This window comes from Carcharodon carcharias, chromosome 2, assembly GCF_017639515.1.
Source record: "Carcharodon carcharias isolate sCarCar2 chromosome 2, sCarCar2.pri, whole genome shotgun sequence".
In the NCBI taxonomy this organism is placed as follows: domain Eukaryota; kingdom Metazoa; phylum Chordata; class Chondrichthyes; order Lamniformes; family Lamnidae; genus Carcharodon; species Carcharodon carcharias.
The window spans coordinates 23,784,308-23,805,111 of NC_054468.1; the positions used below are offsets into that span (position 1 = coordinate 23,784,308).

Genomic DNA, 20,804 nt, shown 5'->3' on the forward strand with positions numbered 1-20,804 from the left:
TGACTGTTTACCCTCTCGTCTATAATCTTTGGAATACCTCAGTGGTGTTTAGAGGTAAATTTCAGCTCCAGCTGAATTTCAGAAGTTAAAGGATCTTATTGTATTAAATTCAAAGCAATACAGTCATATGACACAGCATAAGTTGAGAACAAGAAAAACTATTCCAGTATTGCATTCCAATTAAGCTGCACTTTCCAGTCTGTGCATGACCAAGTGTTGTGCCAACATGGATTCCCTCACCTGATCTTGTTGAATCTCAGCATGCCCTTCCTGCTGAGAATCAAGTACCTCCTTACTCAAGCTGCTCACTTCCCTGTCCCCAAACAACTCTCTCCCAGGCTCAGCATCAAGACCTACTGTCACCTATCCCTCCTAACTCCAGTCCCTTCCCATTTCCTCTCATCTGCTGCAATCTACCAAGTCCTGTTGATTGTTTCTGATTGCATTCCAACACCACTTTTCTACTGGACTCTGTACACACCCTTCCCTCTCACTGTAACCTCCTGCAGTCCTTAAACCCTCTGTGATCTCTCGCCTCCTCTAATTTTGGCCTTTTAAGCATCCTTGTTTTTAATCGCTCCACCATTTGTGGCCTTGCCTTCAGCTGTCTAGGCCCCAAGCTTTAGAATTATCTCCCAACACCTCTCCAGTTCTCTACCTCTCTTTCCTCCTTGAAGCTGCTCCTTAAAATCTATTTTGTCTGTCCTGATATCTCCTTATGTGGTTTTGTGTCAAATTTTGTTTGATTAACTCTCCCCGATCTGCCATGGGACATTTTATTACTTTAAAGATGCTATATAAATACAAGTTGTTGTTGTTGGTTTAAAAGACATATAAAAGACAAGATAGAGGGACACAAAGAGCAACAATAATAGTCAGACATGAAAAAAAAACACAACAACAGCACAATTTTAACTTTTATACTTGAGAACTTTTGTAATCCAATATTGAATGAAAGGAATAACTTTATTTAGATTCCAAGCACCATTAACCCTTTGCTGATAATGCCATCTTCAGAATTTGGCACAGTCTTTTTAAATTTGGTAAGCTAATTGACACATTGTAAGATACTGATTGTTAATGGAATATCTTTAACTTACACAATCAAACTGATATGTAACATTGATGTTTACTTAGCAGGCCGCACGCAACAATGTTTAGAGCTCCAGTATGCACCTAGATAACCACGGAGTATCGATCGGTTCACTGGAAGCTTTCTGTTATCCCAGCGGGCATTGCACAGGATTGAAGATATTGACGAAAATCTTGCTGGAAAAATAATGGTGTGTCAATGATACATTCTGTTATTAACGTACAAACCAGCCAGCAAGTTTGAGAATTAAGAAGTACGCTGTGAGTTGTGAGCCTCCAGGACTCGCTGGACGATTTACTCCACTTTGATATTTGCTTTGCAGAAACAGCATTTAACCTCCATTTTATTTTTCAGAACTTGCTTAATTGCACATCATTTGCCTAATAAATTCACCACGGAAAGTTAAGTCTGGTAATTAAGAGAGAAAGTATTTTTTAAACGACATGACATTTTTGATGCAATGCTAATCAACCTTTCTGGCCCAGAAAAGGAACAATTTAAACTCTTCAATCTCATACCTGCATGTAGCAAATTCTTAGATATTTTAAAACTTTTTTTTACCATTTCCTTTCCGTTTCTTTCTATCTATTCTTTTTATCACTCTCTTTATCTCTCTTTTCGTACGTGATTTGATTCTATTTTGCCTTCTTTCTCTGTCATTTCTCTGTTTCTTTCAAAATCTTTAGGTCCAATTGTTTAGACAGATTCACTGCTGACCTTACTATTCAATAAGGTCCCAGATGCCTCCTTGTCCTCACCACATCATTATCAGCTCACACTTCCAACATAACAATTTTCGCACCAAAGCATGTGGGAAAAAACCTAACTAATGGCAAATGCTCCTAAATGCTTATTTCCAGCAAGATTTGGTCAAACGTCAAACTAAACTTGATCATTTTCTTTGCAGGATTCTGATTTCAGAATCAAGATACAGCCCAATGTTTTTAGTAATTGCACCCTTTTCTTAAGTGGCACATATAGTCATGCTCGTAGGATTGGGAATATATGTAGTGATCAGACACTTACTGGAGTAAAGATTGCCAGGCAGGGTGTCTCTGACTACAATTGTAGCACATGCTTGTATGGTTCAGTTGAAACTTGCCCCAAATAGTGAGCACAACATGGCACTGACTGCATCACTGATTCTCATTTGAACAACTTTCTTTTCATTGGTGGCTATCTCCTTTTGAACAATGAACAGTCACACTGACCATCATCAGTCTGTACCAAAAAGTTTTTAAGTTCCAAACTGAATAACGTATTAATTATTCACAAGTGGGCCCCTTTACTCATTCCAAGAGCGTGAGATGGTGGTGGAGTAGTAATGTCACTGGACGAGTAATCCAGAGGCCCGGGCTAATGTTCTGGGGATGTGGGCTCAAATCCCACCATGGCGACTGGTGGAATTTGAATGCAATTACTTAATAAATGCTATTAATCACTAAATCTGGAATTGAAAGCTAGTCTCAGTAATAGTGGCCACTATAAAACTACCCATGATTGTTGTAAGAACCCACCTGTTTCACTGCTGTCCTTTAGGAAAAGAAACCTGCTATCTTTACCTGGGGCGGAATTTTCCCCTTGGCGTGGAGGGGCGGGCCTGACCCACCGACACGTAAAATGACGCGCGGTGACATCAGGTGCGCGTCCCAATGTCATCACACGTCATCTCAATATTTCGTTCAGCGGGAGCGCGCTGGAGACGGCTGAGCAGCGGCCGAACTGTCAACGGCCTATTAAATCCATCAAAGAACTAATTAAACTTGTTAAAAACACTGCCCATCCAACATTAGGGTTGGTGGCGGGCAGGCGAAGAGCCCAAGCTGCCTTCACATTTTTCAGGAAACCTCATCCACGGGCGGGATGAGTTTTCCTGAAGCTTTTACAAAATAAATAAATATGTATTTCCTAACTGCACAAACATGTCCCAGCTCATGTGACCCTGTACATGAGGGGACATGTTTAAATAAATTTTTACTTTATTTATTACAATTCTTTCTAATCCATTCAATCTCCCCAAGGCAGGTCTGTGCCTCAGGGAGATTGCTGCACTCTTCTGCGCGCATGCACATAAGAGCGCAGGCCCTGACTCTCCCTTCTCCTCCTGCCCGCACAGGTAGCGCTGAGCGCTACTGGCCACACATTACTCTGGGCGGGTCTTAATTGGCCTGCCTGCATAAAATGGCGGTGCGCAGCCGATTGCAGGTGGCGATTGGCTCAGCACCCGCCCCCGCCCATTCCCACCCAGCCCGCCCGCCATTGGAAAGGTTCTCCCCCTAATGTGTCTTACAGGTGCCTACAGACACACAACAATTGCCCCCATGGCCTAGTAAGCTACTCAGTTGTGGCAATTAGGGGTGGGCAACAAATGCTGGCCTCGCCAATCATGCCCACATCCCTTCAAAGAATATTATAAAAGAAGAATTAATATGGTACTATGGCCCCTATCAGCCCAGTCACACACACATACTTGGCTTATATCTTTGAACATGAATAAAGTTAAAAACTTCAAATCATGTGATCACAATAATTAAAGTGAATTTTCTTTTGCAAGGCATTTTTAGTCTCTAAATTATAGTGGTTTTAATTTTGAGGCATTCAATTATTGTTAAGAATGAAACGTACAATTTGTAACTGCCAGAAATCTGAGATATAACCACTATTCTGGTTCATATAGGACAATTACAATCAGAACAAATCCTTAACAGAACTTAAATTACCATAGAATATTTTAACAGAGAAATTGTAATTTTCCCAACTATTTTTGTCATATACAACATGGAAAGAAACTACATCAATATGTGTGCTAAATAACAATGAATCTAACCTTGTTATCTCTTACTTCCTGTAAAGGACATGATTTTTGCAGGGGTAATGGCAACTAAACTGTCTTCACCGTTGTTGCTCTTCTGAAACTGACAGCAATACCCGGAGTATGCGCATTTTTAAAATTCATTCATGGGATGTGGGCGACACTGGCTAGGCCAGCATTTATTGTGCATCCCTAATTGCCCTTGAGAATGTGAAAGTGAGCTGTCTTCTTAAACAGCTGGTGTAGGTACACCCACAATGCTGTTAGGAAGGGAGTTCCAGGATTTTGACCCAGTGACAGCGAAGGAGCGATATATTTCCAACTCAGGATGGTGAGTGGCTTGGAGGGGAACTCCCAGGTGATGGCGTTCCCATGTGTCTGCTGCCCTTGTCCTTCTAGATGGTAGCAGACGTGGGTTTGTCTAAGGAGCTTTGGCGTGTTTCTGCAATGTGCCTTGTAGATGGTACACATTGCTGCCACTGTGCATCAGTGGTGGAGGAAGTGAATGTTTGTGGATGGGGTGCCAATCAAACAGGCTGCTTTGTCCTGTTGGGTGTCAAGCTTCTTGAGCATTGTTGGAGCTGCACTCATCCAGGAAAGGGATCACACTCCTGGCTTGTACCTTGTAGATGGTGGACAGGCTTTGGGGAGTCAGGAGATTAGTTACTCGCCGCAGAATTCCTAGCCTCTGACCTGCTCTTGTAGCCACAGTATTTATATGGCCAGTTCAGTTTCTGGTTAATGGTAACCCCCACGATGCTGATAGTGAGGGATTCACTGATGGTAATGCCATTGAATGTCAAGGGGCAATGGTTAGATTCTCTGTTGTTGGAGATGGTCATTGCTTGGCACTAATGCGGTGTGAATGTTACTTACCAGTATCTGAGGAGTCGCGAATGGTGCTGAACATATGCAAGTAAACATGGAAATCCTCAACAAAAACAAAAATACCAGGAGAAACTCAGCAGGTCTGACAGCATCTGCGGAGAGGGATACAGTTGACGTTTCGAGTCCATATGACCCTTCATCAGAACTAAGACATATAGAAAAGAGAAGAAATATAAGCTTGTAGAGGGGGTGGGTGGGACAGGTAGAGCTCGATAGGGGGCCAGTGATAGGTGGAGGCCAAGAAGAGACTGCCAAAGATGTCATAGATGCTGTCAGACCTGCTGAGTTTTTCCAGGTATTTATGTTTTTGTTCTAGATTTCCAGCATCCACAGTATTTTGCTTTTATGGAAATCCTTAAGTTGGTACGTGCATTTCCCAATTGTTTATTTCATTGTCTGTAAAATTTAAAATTAAAAGTGAAGGATTTCAGTGGTTTTTCCTTCCTGCTCTGCTGTCTTTGAGAATACGTCAACATAATTGGCTGCTTACTCTGCTTGGTGATATTACTGCTGCTGGAGGTCTGGAGATCCCTATGTCTTGGTACCAGATTCAAATTGACACCGGAAATGAGAAAATCCACATCACAGAGATCATTTTGAGCAACTTTCTTCAAGGTTAGCAGTAAGCGCATTTCATTTGCAACTGTCTGCAAAATCCAGTCCAATGTATGTAAGTACTTGTGCATTTTTTTCAACATGTATTGTTCAAATCTTTCATTTCCATTTTATGTACTTCCACAATAATGAAATATTACATGATAATGGTGAAGTCTATTGGCAGTTAAGATGAACTATTTCTTTCCAAGTTCTGAATTACTTTCAAATGAAAAATTCAAATATATTCCAATTAAAAATATATTAGCTCTGATTTTAGGCTTCGTTACATAAATGAGTGAAAATAATTGAACAGGAGGGTGTGCAGAGCTCAGCTGTTCTAGATCTCCACTCACAATGTGCATTAAAGGAAAATCAATATCACAGAGAATTCCCATGAGGAAAAGTCAGGCATTTCATTACAATATTAAAGAGACAATTAAAATGGCAGTAGGGAGACATGGGGTGGTGGTAACGTCACTGGACTAGTGATCCAGACACCCAGGCTATTGCCCTAGGGGCACGGGTTCAGATCCCACCAGGGCAGTTGTGGGAAGTTAAATTCAATTAATAAACAAAAATCCAGAATTGAAAGCTAATCTCAGTAATGGTGCCATGAAATTATCATCGATTGTTGTAAAAACCCATCTGGTTCATTCTGGAAGAAAGGAAAGAAATCTGCTGTCTTTACCTGGTCTGGCCAACATGTATCTCTGAAGTGGTCCAGCAAGCCCCTTAGTTGTACAAAACTGCTACAGAAAAGTTCAAAAGGAATAAAACCAGATGGACCACTCAGCATCAATTTAGGCACTGAAACAATAACGCATCCAGCCCTGTTGAGCCTGCAAATTCCTCCTTACCAATACAACTGGGAGCTAGTGTTAAAATTGGGAGAGTTGTGCCACATACAGTCAAGCAACAGCCTGACAGAATCATATCTTGCAGCCAATGTCCAAGATATCATCATCATCATTCCTGGATATGTCCTGTCCTGCTGGCTGGGCAAACCCAGCAAAGGCAGCAGCACAGTGGTATATGGATGGGGCGGAATTGCCCTGGGGGTCCTCAACATTGATTCCAGACCCCATGAAGTCTCATGACATCAGATCAAACATGGGCAAGGCAAGCACCTGCTGATTTTCATGTACTGCCCTCTGTCAGCTGCTGAATCAGTGCTCCTCCTTGCTGAACAACACTTGGAGGAAGCACTGAGGGTGGCAAGTGCACAGAATGTACTCTGGGTGGGGAATTTCAATGTCCATCACCAACCATGGCTCAGTAGCACCACTGCCAACTGAACTGACTGAGTCCTAAAGGACATAGCTGCTAGACTGGGTCTGCAACAGGTGGTGAGGGAACCAACAAGAAGGAAAAACCAACTAGACCTTGCCCTCAACAATCTTCCTGTCGCAGATGCATCTGTCCATGACAGTATTGGTAGCAGTGACCACTGCACAGTCCTGGTGAAGACAAAGTCCAGTCTTCACATTGTGGATACCCTCCATTGTGATCTGTGGCACTAACCCATGCCAAATGGAATACATTCAGAACAGATATAGCAGCTCAAAACTAGCATCCATGAAACACTGTGGACCGTCACAGGCAGCAGAATTGTATTCAATCACAATCTGTAACTTCATAGCATGGCATATTCCCTACTCTACCATTACCATCAAGCCAGGGCATCAACCATGGTTCAATGAAGAGTGCAGCACCTGGCACACCTAAACATGAGATGTCAACCGGATGAAGCTACAACACAGGACCACTTGCATGCAATAGACAAAATTAAGCCATCCCACAGCCAATGAATCAGATCAAAGCTCTGCAGTCCTGACACATCCAGTCATGAATGATGGTGGGCAATTAAACAACAAACAGGAGGAGGAGGCTCCAAAATAATCCCCAACCTCAATGATGGGGAGCCCTGCACTTCAATGCAAAAAACAAGGCTGAAGCAGTTGTAGCAATCTTCAGCCAGAAGTGCCGACTGCCTGATCCATCTCATCCTGCACCTGACTTCCCCAGCATCGCAGATGCCAATATTCAGCAAATCCAATTCACTCAATGTGATACTTAGAAATGGCTGAAAGCACTGGAATCTGAAAAGGCTATGACCCTAAACATCCCAGCAATAACACTAAACACTTGTGCCCCACAACTTGCCACACCTCTAGCCAAGCTGTTCCAGTACGGCTACAACACTGACATCTACACGATAATGTAGAAGATTACCCATGTATGTCCTGTCCGCACAAAGGACAAATTCAACCTGGCCAATTACCACTCCATCAGCCTACTATTGATCATCAGCAAAGTGATAGAAAGTGTATCGACAGTGTTATCAAGTGGCACTTTCTCAGCAATAACCTGCTTGGGTTCCATCAGGGCCACTCAGCTCCTGAATTCATTACAGTCTTGGTCCAAACATGGTCAAAAGAGCTGAACCCTAGAGGTGAGATGAAAGTAACTGCCCTTGACATCAAGGCAGCATTTGACCGAGTGTGGCATCAACGAGCCCTGGGAAAATTGAAGCCAATTGGGATCAAGGGAAAACTCTCCACTAGTTCGAGTCACACCCAGCATAAAGGAAGATGGTTGTGATTATTGGTAGCCAATCATCTCAGTCCCAGGACATTGCTGCAGGCCCAACCATCTTCAGCTGCTTCATCATTGACCTTCCCACCATCATAAGGTCAGGAGTGGGGATGTTCACTGAAGATTGCGCAATGTTCAGCACCATTCGCAACTCCACAGATACTGAAGCAGAGTGTGCTCATATGCAGCAAGAATTGGACAACATTCAAGCTTGGGCTGATAAGCAAGTAACATTCATGCCACACAAGTACCACACAATGACCATCTCCAACAACAGAGAATCTAACCATCTCCCGCTGATATTCAATGGCATTACCGTAGTTGAATCCCCCATTATTAACATCCGTGGGGATGTTAACATTGACCAGAAACTGAACTGGAGCAGCCATATAAATACTGTAGCTACAAGAGCAGGTCAGAGGATGGGAGGTAAATGAGCTTGTGACGCAAATTGAAATTGGCAGGTATGATGTGGTGGGCATCATGGAGACATGGCTGCAAGGGGATGAGGATTGGGAGCTAAATATCCAAGGATATACATCCTATCGAAAAGATAGGCAGGTTGGCAGAGGGGGTGGTTGTTAGTAAGAAATGAAATTAAATCGATAGCAAGAAATGACATAGGGTCAGATGATGTAGAGCCTGTGTGGGTGGAGTTGAGGAACCGCAAAGGTAAAAAAACCATAATGGGAGTTATGTACAGTCCTCCAAACAGTAGTCAGGATATGGGGCACAAGATACACCAGGAGATAGAAAAGGTGTGTAAGAAAGGCAAGGTTACAGTGATCATGGGAGATTTCAATATGCAGGTAGACTGGAACAATCATGTTGGTAGTGGCCCAAGAAAAGGAATTTGTGGAATGTCTACAAGATGGCTTTTTGGAGCAGCTTGTGGTGGAGCCCACTAGGGAACAGGCAATTCTAGATCTAGTGATGTGTAATGAGGCAGATTTGATAAGGGAGCTTAAGGTGAAGGAACCCTTAGGAGGAAGTGACCATAATATGATAAAATTTACCCTGCAATTTGAGAGGAAAAAGCTGGAATCAGATGTAACGGTATTACAGTTGATTAAAGGCAACTAGAGATGCATGAAGGAGGAACTGGCCAGAATTGACTGGGAGATGAGTCTAGCAGGAAAGACAGTGGAACAGCAATGGCAGGAGTTTCTGGGGGTAATTTGGGAGACACACCAAAAATTCATCCCTAGGAAGAAGAAGCATACTAAAGGGAGGACGAGGCAATCATGGCTAACAAGGGACAGCATAAAAGCTAAAGAGAAAGCATACAATGCGGCGAAGAGCAGTGGGAAACCAGGGGATTGGGAAGCCTACAAAGACCAACAGGGGACAACTAAAAAAGAAATAAGGAGAGTGAAGATTAACTATGATGGCAAACTAGCCAGTACTATAAAAGAAGATTGCAAGAGTTTTTTAGATATATAAAGGGTGAGAGAGAGGCAAAAGTGGACATTGGGCCGTTGGAAAATGATGCTGGAGAAGTAGTAGTGAGGAACAAAGAAATGGCAGGGGAACTGAATAGGTACTTTGCATCAGTCTTCACAGTGGAAGACACAAGTAACATCCCTAAAGTTTAAGAGAGTCGGGGGGCAGAGGTGAGTATGGTGGCCATTAATAAAGAGAAGGTGCGAGGAAAACTGAAAAGTCTGAAGGTGGATAAGTCACCTGGACCAGATAGATTACACCCCAGAGTTCTGAAGGAGATAGCTGAAGAGATAGTGGAGGCGTTAGTGGTGATCTTTCAGGAATCACTGGAGTCAGGGAGGGTCCCAGAGGACTAGAAAATTGCTAATGTAACCCCCCTGTTTAAGAAGGGAGTGAGGCAAAAGACGGGAAATTACAGGCCGATTAGACTGACCTCGGTCGTTGGTAAGATTTTAGAGTCCATTATTAAGCATGAGATTTCAGAATACTTGGAAGTGCATTGTAAAATAGAGCAAAGTCAGCATGGTTTCATCAAGGGGAGGTCATGCCTGACAAATCTGTTAGAATTCTTTGAGGAGGTAATGAGTAGGTTAGACAAAGGAGAGCCAATGGATGTTATCTACTTGGACTTCCAGAAGGCCTTTGACAAGGTGCCGCACAAGAGGCTGCTCAGTAAGATAAGAGCCCATGATGTTAGAGGCAAGATACTAGCATGGATAGAAGATTGGCTGTCTGACAGGAGGCAAAGAGTGGGGATAAGAGGGTCTTTCTCAGGATGGCGGCCGGTGACTAGTGGAGTTCCACAGGGGTCAGTGTTGGGACCACAACTTTTCACTTTATACATTAATGATCTAGATGAAGGAACTGAGGGCATTCTGGCTAAGTTTGCAGATGATACAAAGATAGGTGGAGGGACATGTAGTATTGAGAGGCTGGGAGGCTGCAGAAGGATTTGGACAGGTTAGGAGAATGGGCAAAGAAGTGGCAGATGGAATACAATGTGGGGAAGTGTGAGGTCATGCACTTTGGTAGGAAGAATAGAGGCATGGATTATTTTCTAAATGGGGAGAGAATTCAGAAATCTAGAGTGCAAAGGGACTTTGGAGTCCTAGTCCAGGATTCTCTTAAGGTTAACTTGCAGGTTGAGTCGGTAGTTAGGAAGGCAAGTGCAATGTTGGCATTTATTTCGAGAGGACGAATATAAAAGCAGGGATGTGCTGCTGAGGCTTTATAAGGCTCTGGTCAGACCACATTTAGAATATTGTGAGCAATTTTGGGCCCCGTATCTCAGGAAGGATGAGTCCCAGGAATGAAAAGCTTAACATATGAGGAACGTTTGAGGACTCTGGGTCTATACTCGATGGAGTTTAGAAGGATGAGGGGGGATCTGATTGAAACTTACAGAATACTGAAAGGCCTGGATAGAGTGGATGTGGGGAAGATGTTTCCATTAATAGGAGAGACTAGGACCTGAGGGCACAGCCTCAGAGTAAAGGTTAGACCTTTTAGAACAGAGAGGAGGAGAAACTTGTTTAGCCAGAGATTGGTGAATCTATGGAATTCATTGCGCAGAAGGCTGTGGAGGCCAGGTCATTGAGTGTATTTAAGGCCGAGATAGATAGGTTCTTGATTGGTAAGGGGATCAAAGGTTACGGGGAGAAGTTGGGAGAATAGGGTTGAGAAACCTATCAGCCATGATTGAATGGTGGAGCAGACTCAATTGGCTGAATGGCCTAATTTCTGCTCCTATGTCTTATGGTCTTATAGAATTCTGAGGTGAGTAATTCACCTTCTGACTCCCCAAAGCATGTCTGTCACCTACATGGCACAAGTCAGGAGTGTGTTAGAACACTCTCCACTTGCTTGGGTGAGTGCAGCTCCAACAACACTCAAGAAACGTGACACCATCCAGAACAAAGCAGCCTTTGGCACCCCATACTCCAACTAGAACATTCACTCCCTTTACCACTGACACAGTGGCAGCAGTGTGTACCATCTCTGCATTGCAGCAACTCACCAAGGTTCCTTCGACCACACCTGCCATATCCGCGACCTCCACCACCTGGAAGGACAAGGACCACAATCTCATTGGAACAACACCACCTGCAAGTTCCCCTCCAAGCCACATACCATCCTGACTTGGAACCATATTGCTGTTCCTTCTCCATTGCAGGATCAAAATTCTGGAGCCCCCTTCCTAACAGCTCTATGGATGTATCTACACCAGACAGACTCAGCGATTCAAGAAGGCGGCTCACCACCACCTTCTCAAGGCAACTAACGTTGGGTACCAAATGAAAGAAGTAAAAAAAAGTTATCCTTGCTATTTCCTACAGGAATCCCATCACTCATGATTTCAGGAAATAGAACAATGGAGGGATAGTACACATGTGAAGTTACACCACAAGATGACTGTGACTTACTAGTCATACCTTTAATGGACACTTACCTGTCCAAAGGCCTTTGTTTGGGTAGACTCCAGTTGACCATAAAGGCAGCGACAGAATTGTGCTACATGCTGCAATCAGACAAAAAGCCAAACTTGATCAGAGGAATAGATTTTCCCGTGTTCGTGAAGGCCACTGCAGCTCTTATCTTTTTTCTCTCAGACATTTATAAATATGCTAAACAGCTGACTGGTAGGCTGGGTAACTGGCAATGATGGTAACCCTTTACGAACCCACTAAATACACGTGGTATAACATCTACTTTACTCACCGTGAAATATATATCTGTTCATAATTGCCTCTGACAATGTGATAGTGAGCTGCCTTCTTAAACTGCTGCAGTCTGTCTGGTGAAGGTACTCCACAGTGTTCTTAGGGAGGAAGTTCCAGCAGTGACGTAGGAATGGCGATGTATTTCCAAGTCAGGATGGTGTGTGATTTGGAGGAGAGCATGGAGGTGTGGGATCCCTTGCACCTTGCTGCCCTTGTTCTTCTAGGTGGTAATGGTCAAGGGTTTAGGAGGTGCTGCCAAAGATACCTCGGCGAGTTACTGAAGTGCATCAGCAGCTAGGCAATGTCTGTGATAATGATCAATGGTCTGCTTTGTTCTGGATGCTTTTGGGCTTCTTGAGTGTTGTTGGAACCACATTCACCCAGGCAAATGATGAACAGAATGAAGGGCTGATATTATCATTTGGAAGAAAATGGTAGGATTTATAAAGCAGATGTATGGGGAAATTGTAGGGGCAGTGGTTCCAAAATACATTGGAGGCACAATGAATGTCTGCTCTGCAGAAAATGATCACAAGAAGCAAAAAATGGTGGTATCAGCAGGGAGAGAAGCACATGCAAAGCCACTGACAGTAATTCAGATAGATGAGCAAAGTCCTTGGGTAAGTTGATGTGCAGTGAAGGTTGTGCAGCTCGTATAGAGTGGTATATGGATATCTGGGGTGGGCCCGCTTAGGTTTACTCTGGGATCGACTTATAATGTGTTCGCTTTGCCTTTGAATCTAAATACAAACACTAATTTCTATAGAGTGTTTATTGCTGGAAAAATAATTCAATTACCCCACAATATTGCATATTTTCTTCCAAGGCCCTGTAATAAATTAATTAGTGCCTCTGTTAAAATAGTGATGAGAGGGTATTTAGTCAAATGCTTGGATGCTAATATCCTACTTTATAATATCAGGCCCTGAGCGATTATATTTCACTTAAACAATGTGCTGGGAAGTTCTGTGGTTTATCAGTTATGATATGGCTTGTGGGCTGAGAGGTTGAGTGTTCAAAGTGAATAAAAATGAAAAAGGAAGTGACACATAATGATGGAGAGAGGGAAAGAAAGAGAGAAAAAGGAAAGAAACAAGTGACAGCAAGGAATCTCTGAATTAGGATTATTGGAGTTAGGGAATCTCTTAATGTGTGTATTTCCAAAAATATAATTTATTCATAACATTTTCAAAAGTACATTGTAAAACTTTTCAAATTGAATGCAATAAAATCCAACTTTTCTCCATACAGCACATTCCACTCTGAGGTCCCTCAATTCAATTACAATACACTTGATATTTACAATATGCATTCCATGTCAGACATACAGCCCGAGGATGGAACATTTTCAAATTGAATATTACAGAAAATGTAATATAATTCAACCTTTCTTCACTCTGCATGTTCCATCCTGAGGTGCCTTGGGGAAAACATTTTTTTCCAAAAATATACTTTATTCATAACATTTGCAAAAGTATATTATAAACATTTCAAATTAAATATTACAGAAAGTGCAATAAAATTCATCTTCTCTTCATAAAGCATGTTCCACTCTGAGGTGCCTCAAAACAATTGCAATACTCTTGAGTTTTACAATATACATACCATGTCAGGCATATGTCTGAGGGGCTTTATGCAGTTTCCAGCCCCTTAGTGTACTATGGCTGAAAGGCCTTAGACAGTGATCTTTCCCCATTGCACCTCTGTGTGTTTACCTCAAGCTTTAGTGCACCCCTCAAGATGTAGGCCTGTGATGCCAGTCTGCAACACTCAGTCGAGGAAACTCTTTTCAATGGAAGACCAGCAGGTTTTGGGCAGACCAAAGAGCATTTTTCACTGAGTTGATGGTACTCCAGCTGCAGTTGATGTTTGCCTCAGTGCTTGTACTTGGGAAGAGCTCGTACAGCATGCAGTCCTACATCATGGAGCTGCTCGGGATGAACTTTGACAAAAACTACTGCATCTCTCTCCAGATTTTCTCTGCAAAGGCACATTTCATCAGGGATGGTCTCTTCCCCACCACAGCCACCCTGAGGGCAATGTGCGGAGGTGGTGAGACCGTGGGCATGTAGGAAGGGTCTAAGGGGAGGGCCTTTCTCATTGCCAGCCAAGCTACATCTTGGTGCTTGTTTGAAAGTTTTGGTGATGAGGCATTCTGCAAGACCACTTCTTAATGTGCATTTGACCATTCCATGCTACAGCTTTTAGCATTGGGCCATTGACCAAGAGGATGTTGCATTGGTGCCAAATATGCATTTTAAAGATAACACAGGAGAGAACCAGTTGAAAAATAAACACAGGAAACGCTGAAAATAGTAAGATGTCACTCAACATCTTTAAAGAGTAAATGTAGGTTCTCAGTTCACAGCTCAGATCTTCCTGGAAGAAGTATTTTTAGGGGATCACTACTATGGTGGGGGGGGGGGGGGGGGGGGGCGGGGTTGGTGGTGGTGGTGTAGATGTTTAGGTAAAGTCCTATTTTAGTTAAATTATATCATAGACAAATAAAGTACTGACAATTTTGCAAAGCCATGATGTTATCAAATGCAAATTCATCATTGCAAGGACAGTTATTTCGTCTCCTGTGATCGACAGTGTTAAAAAAAAACCTTCAAAATAAAACCAATACGAACTGAAAGCTCTGCAGGTCAGTAAAAAAGAGAAAACAGTTCGCAAAAAAAAAGACATAGATTTCAATAGGGAACAAGGAGTGACTCCGTAATTTATGTTGACTTACTTATTAGGAAGTTTTTAGTTTCCCCTCCCCTCTCCTAGAGGTCTAATTGGTACCCACACTGATGTTAATTTAGATAAAAGCAAACGTCTTCTTTTCAGAACAGAAGAGATTTAGTGAGTGGGAATGAAGGCTGACTGGCAGAGTAGGTGGGACTGTCAGTCAGGGAAGGATCCTCCTTGCTTCCCCACCTCCCGTTCAGGCTTTGTCTCTCTTGTTTAAAAGAATAGCGAGGCACAGGAGGTGGCTGCAGCCTGGAGATTAGATTACTGGCTGCGCGAACTTTCCCGGCCACATACACAACTTCTTTCCAAACTTTGTTCTCTCTGGGTAAAAGTTTGGAGGCGCGTGCCCGCTGGTCTCGCGAGAGCGCGCACTGGGTGGGTCAGCCCGCCTCTCTTGACTGTCTCTCAGTCAGTCGCTGGAGCTGATGGAGATGGCTGTGTTCTGCCTCCGGCACTTCATTCTATCCTTCCACACACTCCTCCTAATAGCTCTCTTCCTAGTAAACGCTTCAGCTGCTGATCAGCCGCCCATCCCTAACGGTGAGCAACAACGTTTATTCTTTTTTGACAATGTAAGCATTGTGCTTTTCCCCCACTCAAATTCCCTTCATAAGTTTAATTGTCTGTGTGAATTGGTAAAGTTGATCAACCTGGGATTTTTCTGTGTGCCAAGTTTCATGGTGTTGGCTAGTCATGATTGATTTTTCATTTTTATAAGTTAAGTTTCATAATATTACTTCAGTATGATTTTCTGAATTTTTAGAGGTTGTGAGAAAATTGAAGGGTGAGAGTGTTTTTGTTTAGTTTTATTTACTTATTCTCTTCCCTTATTGCCAATATGAAGTTTGAACAAGTTGTACTTGTTATTCCCAAGGTGTTTTGATAATTTATTGGCAGGGGTCTGTCTCCCTCTACCCCTTCACGACTGACTGACTGACTAAGGCTCTGTCCATTTTTAAAATCTAGAGAAACAAAATTCTTAATTTAGAAGCTGTCCTCTCTCACTGTAAATGTTCATGTTGAGAGAGGAGGGATCTGTATGTTGGGAGGCACACAAAGATGTCCTTTATGTCCTACTAGCATACAAATACGTCACACCTGAAATAAATGCTCTTTTGTGTTTGCAAGTTAATGCCCTTGTGGAGGGTGGTGAAATCTGCTCTGATCATTAATTTTCATCAAGAGTGTTTACTTTAGATCCAAAAATTGTCCAGACTTATTCATGGAAATGATGATCATTTGAGCTGTCTGCATGCAAAGCAGCACGTAATTCTTCTGCTAAATGATTTTAGTGCTTTGCAAATTTTCCAAATATTTGTGTATCTGTTTGAAAACAATGTTAGTAGTTGCTTTATCCCATATCAATAAAGCAAAATTTTCTGCTCCATATTTGCAAGAAGAAAAAGTATTTTAAACATATTCAGTGAACTTAACAAAAATATCTAACCTTTTTACCACCCCCGCCCCGACCAAAGAAATTCTCAGCAGCAATGCTGTTTGGGTAAAGCATGTTATTGTTGGTATTTACGCTGTGTATAGACTTTAGAACATGCCCAAAGCGGGCACTCTGCTTTTATACAAAAACAGTTTCACTGCCATGATGTCAAAAAGCACAAACTGTGGTATAATTATCCCTTCACCCCCATTCCCAAAATAAAATGGCTGAGATACCTTTCTGTTTTAAGTGTTGATGTATTAAGAGATGGATTTGTGGTCACCATTTCTTGAATAAGTTATTGATTTTTGATCTCTGACCTTGCGATAGGTGATGAATAAAAGTGCACCCTTCTATAGCTTTTGTAATTAGCATAATGTGAAAATGAGTTGTGTTCCAAGAGCTAATGGCTATTTTTGATCCTCTATCCATGATATGTCATTGTTGTAAGTGATTTCAACTTCTTTGCATATTTTACATAAGTGTTTTTGATTGTCAATAAATAAAACCTGATATCGAGCCTTTCAGGTCCTCAGCTCAAAGCAAAGCAGCACAAAATTGTATTGTTAATTGCCATATAATTATTTTTAAATCTGTTTTGAAGGATCTTGCCATCTTTGTCAGTGTCATTAAAGCAGTGTTTTCTGCTCCATATCAGCAAGCACAAAAGTACTTTTGAATATATCCCGTGAACATGCTTTGCAGCCAATGGATTATTTTAAACTGTGGTTACTGTTGTAAGTTAAGCAAACGTGGCAGCCAATTTATGCCCAGCAAGGATCCACAAATAGGATTTTTTTTATATATAGTAGTTATGGTTGAGGGTATGTGCTGAATAGAACATACTGAGTAAATGAAAGCTGGAGTAAGGAGAAGGGTTAAGAGAGAGAGGTATGGGAGATGGTGATAGGTGGATGTAGAAAGGAATAGTGAGGAAAAGGTAAACGTGTGGGCAGCTAAAGAGTAGGAAAGGTAATGTGGAAGAGAAGAAAAGTCTCCAATTTTCTCCCTTTACCCATCATTTATATAATGAATCTTGCTTTTCTGTTCTCTGTAGCGCTTTATTTCTGTCTCTTAACTACTAGTGGTGCTTTTGGTCTGTTGATGTAACACACAAAATACCACTCATCAGGATGGGTGCCAGCATATTAAAGTGTAAAGCCTTCTTTTTATTGTGATGCTTTAAAAACTGTAATTTACTCTTCAGGCACATTGTATAAACAGGTGTGCCACGAGTTTGGATGCTGAACACCTTTTACGATTTAAATTTAGCCCAGAGTAATGGGATAGAAAAATTTCTGTTGCAACTTATAACGCAACATGTGTAATCTTCACCTGCTTCCTTAGTAGGTTTCACAGTAGAAATTTGTCAATGAAGCATCAGGTTCACTCTTGGCAGATGTTATGCTGTTGCATTAGGGAATGGGGATAGGAATATTATTCAGCCACCATCAAAGGAACATTATCATACATTTATCCTGTGTTGTACCTTAATTGGGAATATTTGATGCTGGATAGAAAAGAATATATTGAAATAAATAGAACTGCGATGAATTATGGAAACTAATTCAACGTAAGAGTAGCAACTTGCATTCATACAGTGGGTTTATTATAGAAAAACTTCCTAAGGCATTCCTTAGAACAGTAGTCAGGAAGAATATGGCTGTTGCAGCACCCGAGGAGGAGAGATTAGGAGGGGTGATCTAAAATTTGGCCAAAGAGGTAGGTTTTAATAATAAAAGGAGGAGAGGAAGATGAAAACATGGGCCGGTTTAGAGAGGGAATCCACAAGGGTGGGAACTAGGTAGCTGAAGGCATGGCCACCAATGGCGAGGGTGGATGGAGGAAAAACTGGAATTGAAGCAATGGAGAGTCTAGAGGAGCATTGTCAGGCTGGAGAGAGTTGCAGAGAAAGACCGGCGAGGCCAGGAATGGACTTAAACGTTAGGGTGAGAACTTTAAATTTGAGGAGTTGGGGGATTGGGAGTCAATGTGGGTTGTAAATGACGTGGTGGTAGGTGAGCAGGATTTGGGCAGTTTGATGTGGTTCTTTTGGAGAATGTCAAGAGAGGCCCACAGGGTAAGAATGTGATTATTCAAGATGCATTTGAGCCTGAGGAAATGGCAGGGTGAGTAGGAAGACAGAGAAGTAGTAATGGCCAATAGACAGTTCAGTCCAGTATGCCATTTAGTAATGCATTTCTCAGTTGCTGATATGCTTATTATCCATAGTTAACTCAGTACAGCCTCTCTTTGAAACAAAACAGCAACATGTCTAGGACTGTTAATCATGTTGTGACTGCTGCTTGATGTGGAATTTAATCCACAATCCATATTTAACACTTCAAGAACACTTAAGGAGAAACAGAATTATATTCTAGGCTCTTAACTTGCAATTAATGGATCCAAACAAAGCATAACATCATCGCGCCGCCGCCCGCCCCCCCCCGGCAATATACTATTGATGAACAAAGAATTGACTCTTGACTCTGCATCACTAAAATTAATGGATTTTTTTTACAACAAAACATTAAATAAGCTTTGAGGAAAGCCCACTCTTTTGCATCAGGACAAATGAAATCACTGGTTTTTGTGCGCAACTGATTTATGGGATGCAGATGTGAAGTCTGGCAGATGTGACTACACCAAGTATAGGTTATGAGGTGGGGGGTGGGGGTGTAAGATTAGTTAGATGACATCAATATTGAAGCATGACATATGAACAGTAAGTAGGCAACTGGCTGAAGCAGTGTCTATGGCCAGATTACAATCTAGCAGATGGATACGTTGCTATCAGATGGTGAAAAACTCTGTTTTCATTGTATTTACATGGTTTTCTCAAAAGGAACATATGTATGGGTTAGCCAGTTTGCTTTGGCTGGCTCCTCGTACAAGTTTAAGTTTGACGAAAGAAATTTTTTTTTTACTGATGTTTTCTGAAAAATGAATTCTCATTTTTTTTTGTCAGCTAGAACCCTGAATTGAGAGCAAAGGGTGAAGTAAGCTATATTTTTTTAAATCCATGAACCATTAAAAAAAAATGAGTGCACATTATTTAAAACACCAGGTAAGATTGTTAGGGAGGATGAATCTGATTAAAGAAAGCAAGAATACAATTATTAGATAACTTTGACCTCCATAGTTGGTTGTAATTTAATTTAGCTATAATTCAAAAGTTAAATGTTGCCACCCAGATATTAAATACCCTTTGTGAGTTCAGATACAGCTCTTGTTAACCTTTGATTAAAAAGAACCTGGGAGTGCATTTGAGAAGAGTGGACAGTGTGTAGGTTTCTCAGGCAAGAATGGTGACTTGGTTTGGGCTGAGCAGCAATGTGTGAAGTAGCTTTAACTCACCTTAAATTTTCTCTTTGATATCTGTTGCATTTTCCCTGAATATTTGGAATCAGTATTTCTAGTTGTGAGGGTATTGAGTCTAAATATGGTAATCTTTTTGAGGCACTTGAAAGAATTTTATTGATATTGTAGTCCACAATATCAGGAGTGAATGATTTGCTAACTGAAGAGGGGGTAAAAAGTATTAATTTTTCTGTGAATCTCGAGCAAGTCATTACCTTACAGTGCTTGTGTGTTTCCAAACGTTGATAGATAGACAAGGTAGACTCATTCTCAGACTTACTTCGGCTTCACTCTCAAAACCTTAAAATTGAGTGAGTAAGAAAGAAAGAATGTGCCTGCATTTACATTCTGTGATATCTTGTGCATATTCAGGATATCAGAAATCATGTAATTTACAGGTAGAGGCAAAAGAACACCAAATTCCAGCCCACGAGGGAAAATAAATCTGAAGAATTCCTCTCCCAAACAAGGATGTTTTGATGGTTGGGAGGATGAAGGGTGGGGATCCCACCACCTTCCGGCCTCTGCCCGATTTAAGTCTGGGGTTTTTTTTGGGGGGGGGGGGAGCGGTGGCGGCGGCGGCGGTGATGCGGGGAGAAGGTTTGTGGACAGCCCTTTACCCTTCTGACACCGAACCCCTCCCCCCACCCTCTAGTTGAGGACTCCTATCCCGCCCTTCATTATCTGTGTTCTGGACCCCTTGACGATCCTAGGTGGCTCTCTGGTGGCTTTACTGGCAGCAACCACCTTTCTCAGTGGCACTGCTGGCTATGGAGAGTTAATTGGCAGGCAAAACTCCCGTTGCCAAGATTAAATTCCACCTAGTGTAACTCAGGCAAGCAGGGAAATCATTGTCAGTGCTGTATTAGAAAGTTAGAGATGACCACAACTGTTACTGTGCTGTCAAAGTACAGCAAAAAAAAAAAACCCAAGCTCATAACGTTCACTGAAGTCCTGAAAAACCTAATAAAAGGCTAGAGAGCGTAAATTTGGAAGAGTTTTGAGGCAATGATGTGTGTTAAATTACCTATGATCCTAGAAAATACTTCAAACTAAATGCACCATTTGTAAATCATGGATCATGATACCTGACCCAAAATAATTTAAATACAAGATTCAACA

General features: G+C 41.9%; 1 protein-coding gene across 3 annotated transcripts in view; it reads left to right on the plus strand.

Annotated features, from left to right (window-relative positions):
- The first annotated feature begins 15,262 nt into the window (after positions 1-15,262).
- plod2 (procollagen-lysine, 2-oxoglutarate 5-dioxygenase 2) overlaps positions 15,263-20,804 on the plus strand; it is a 152,403-nt gene continuing 146,861 nt past the window's right edge. Inside the window, exon 1 of one of the 3 annotated variants that reach the window (XM_041215703.1) lies at positions 15,263-15,427. In XM_041215703.1, coding sequence (XP_041071637.1) covers positions 15,313-15,427 — 115 coding nt within the window. In that variant the 5' untranslated portion in view covers positions 15,263-15,312. The remainder of the gene's footprint in view (positions 15,428-20,804) is intronic. The other 2 variants (XM_041215713.1, XM_041215723.1) reach the window with 2 other exon arrangements.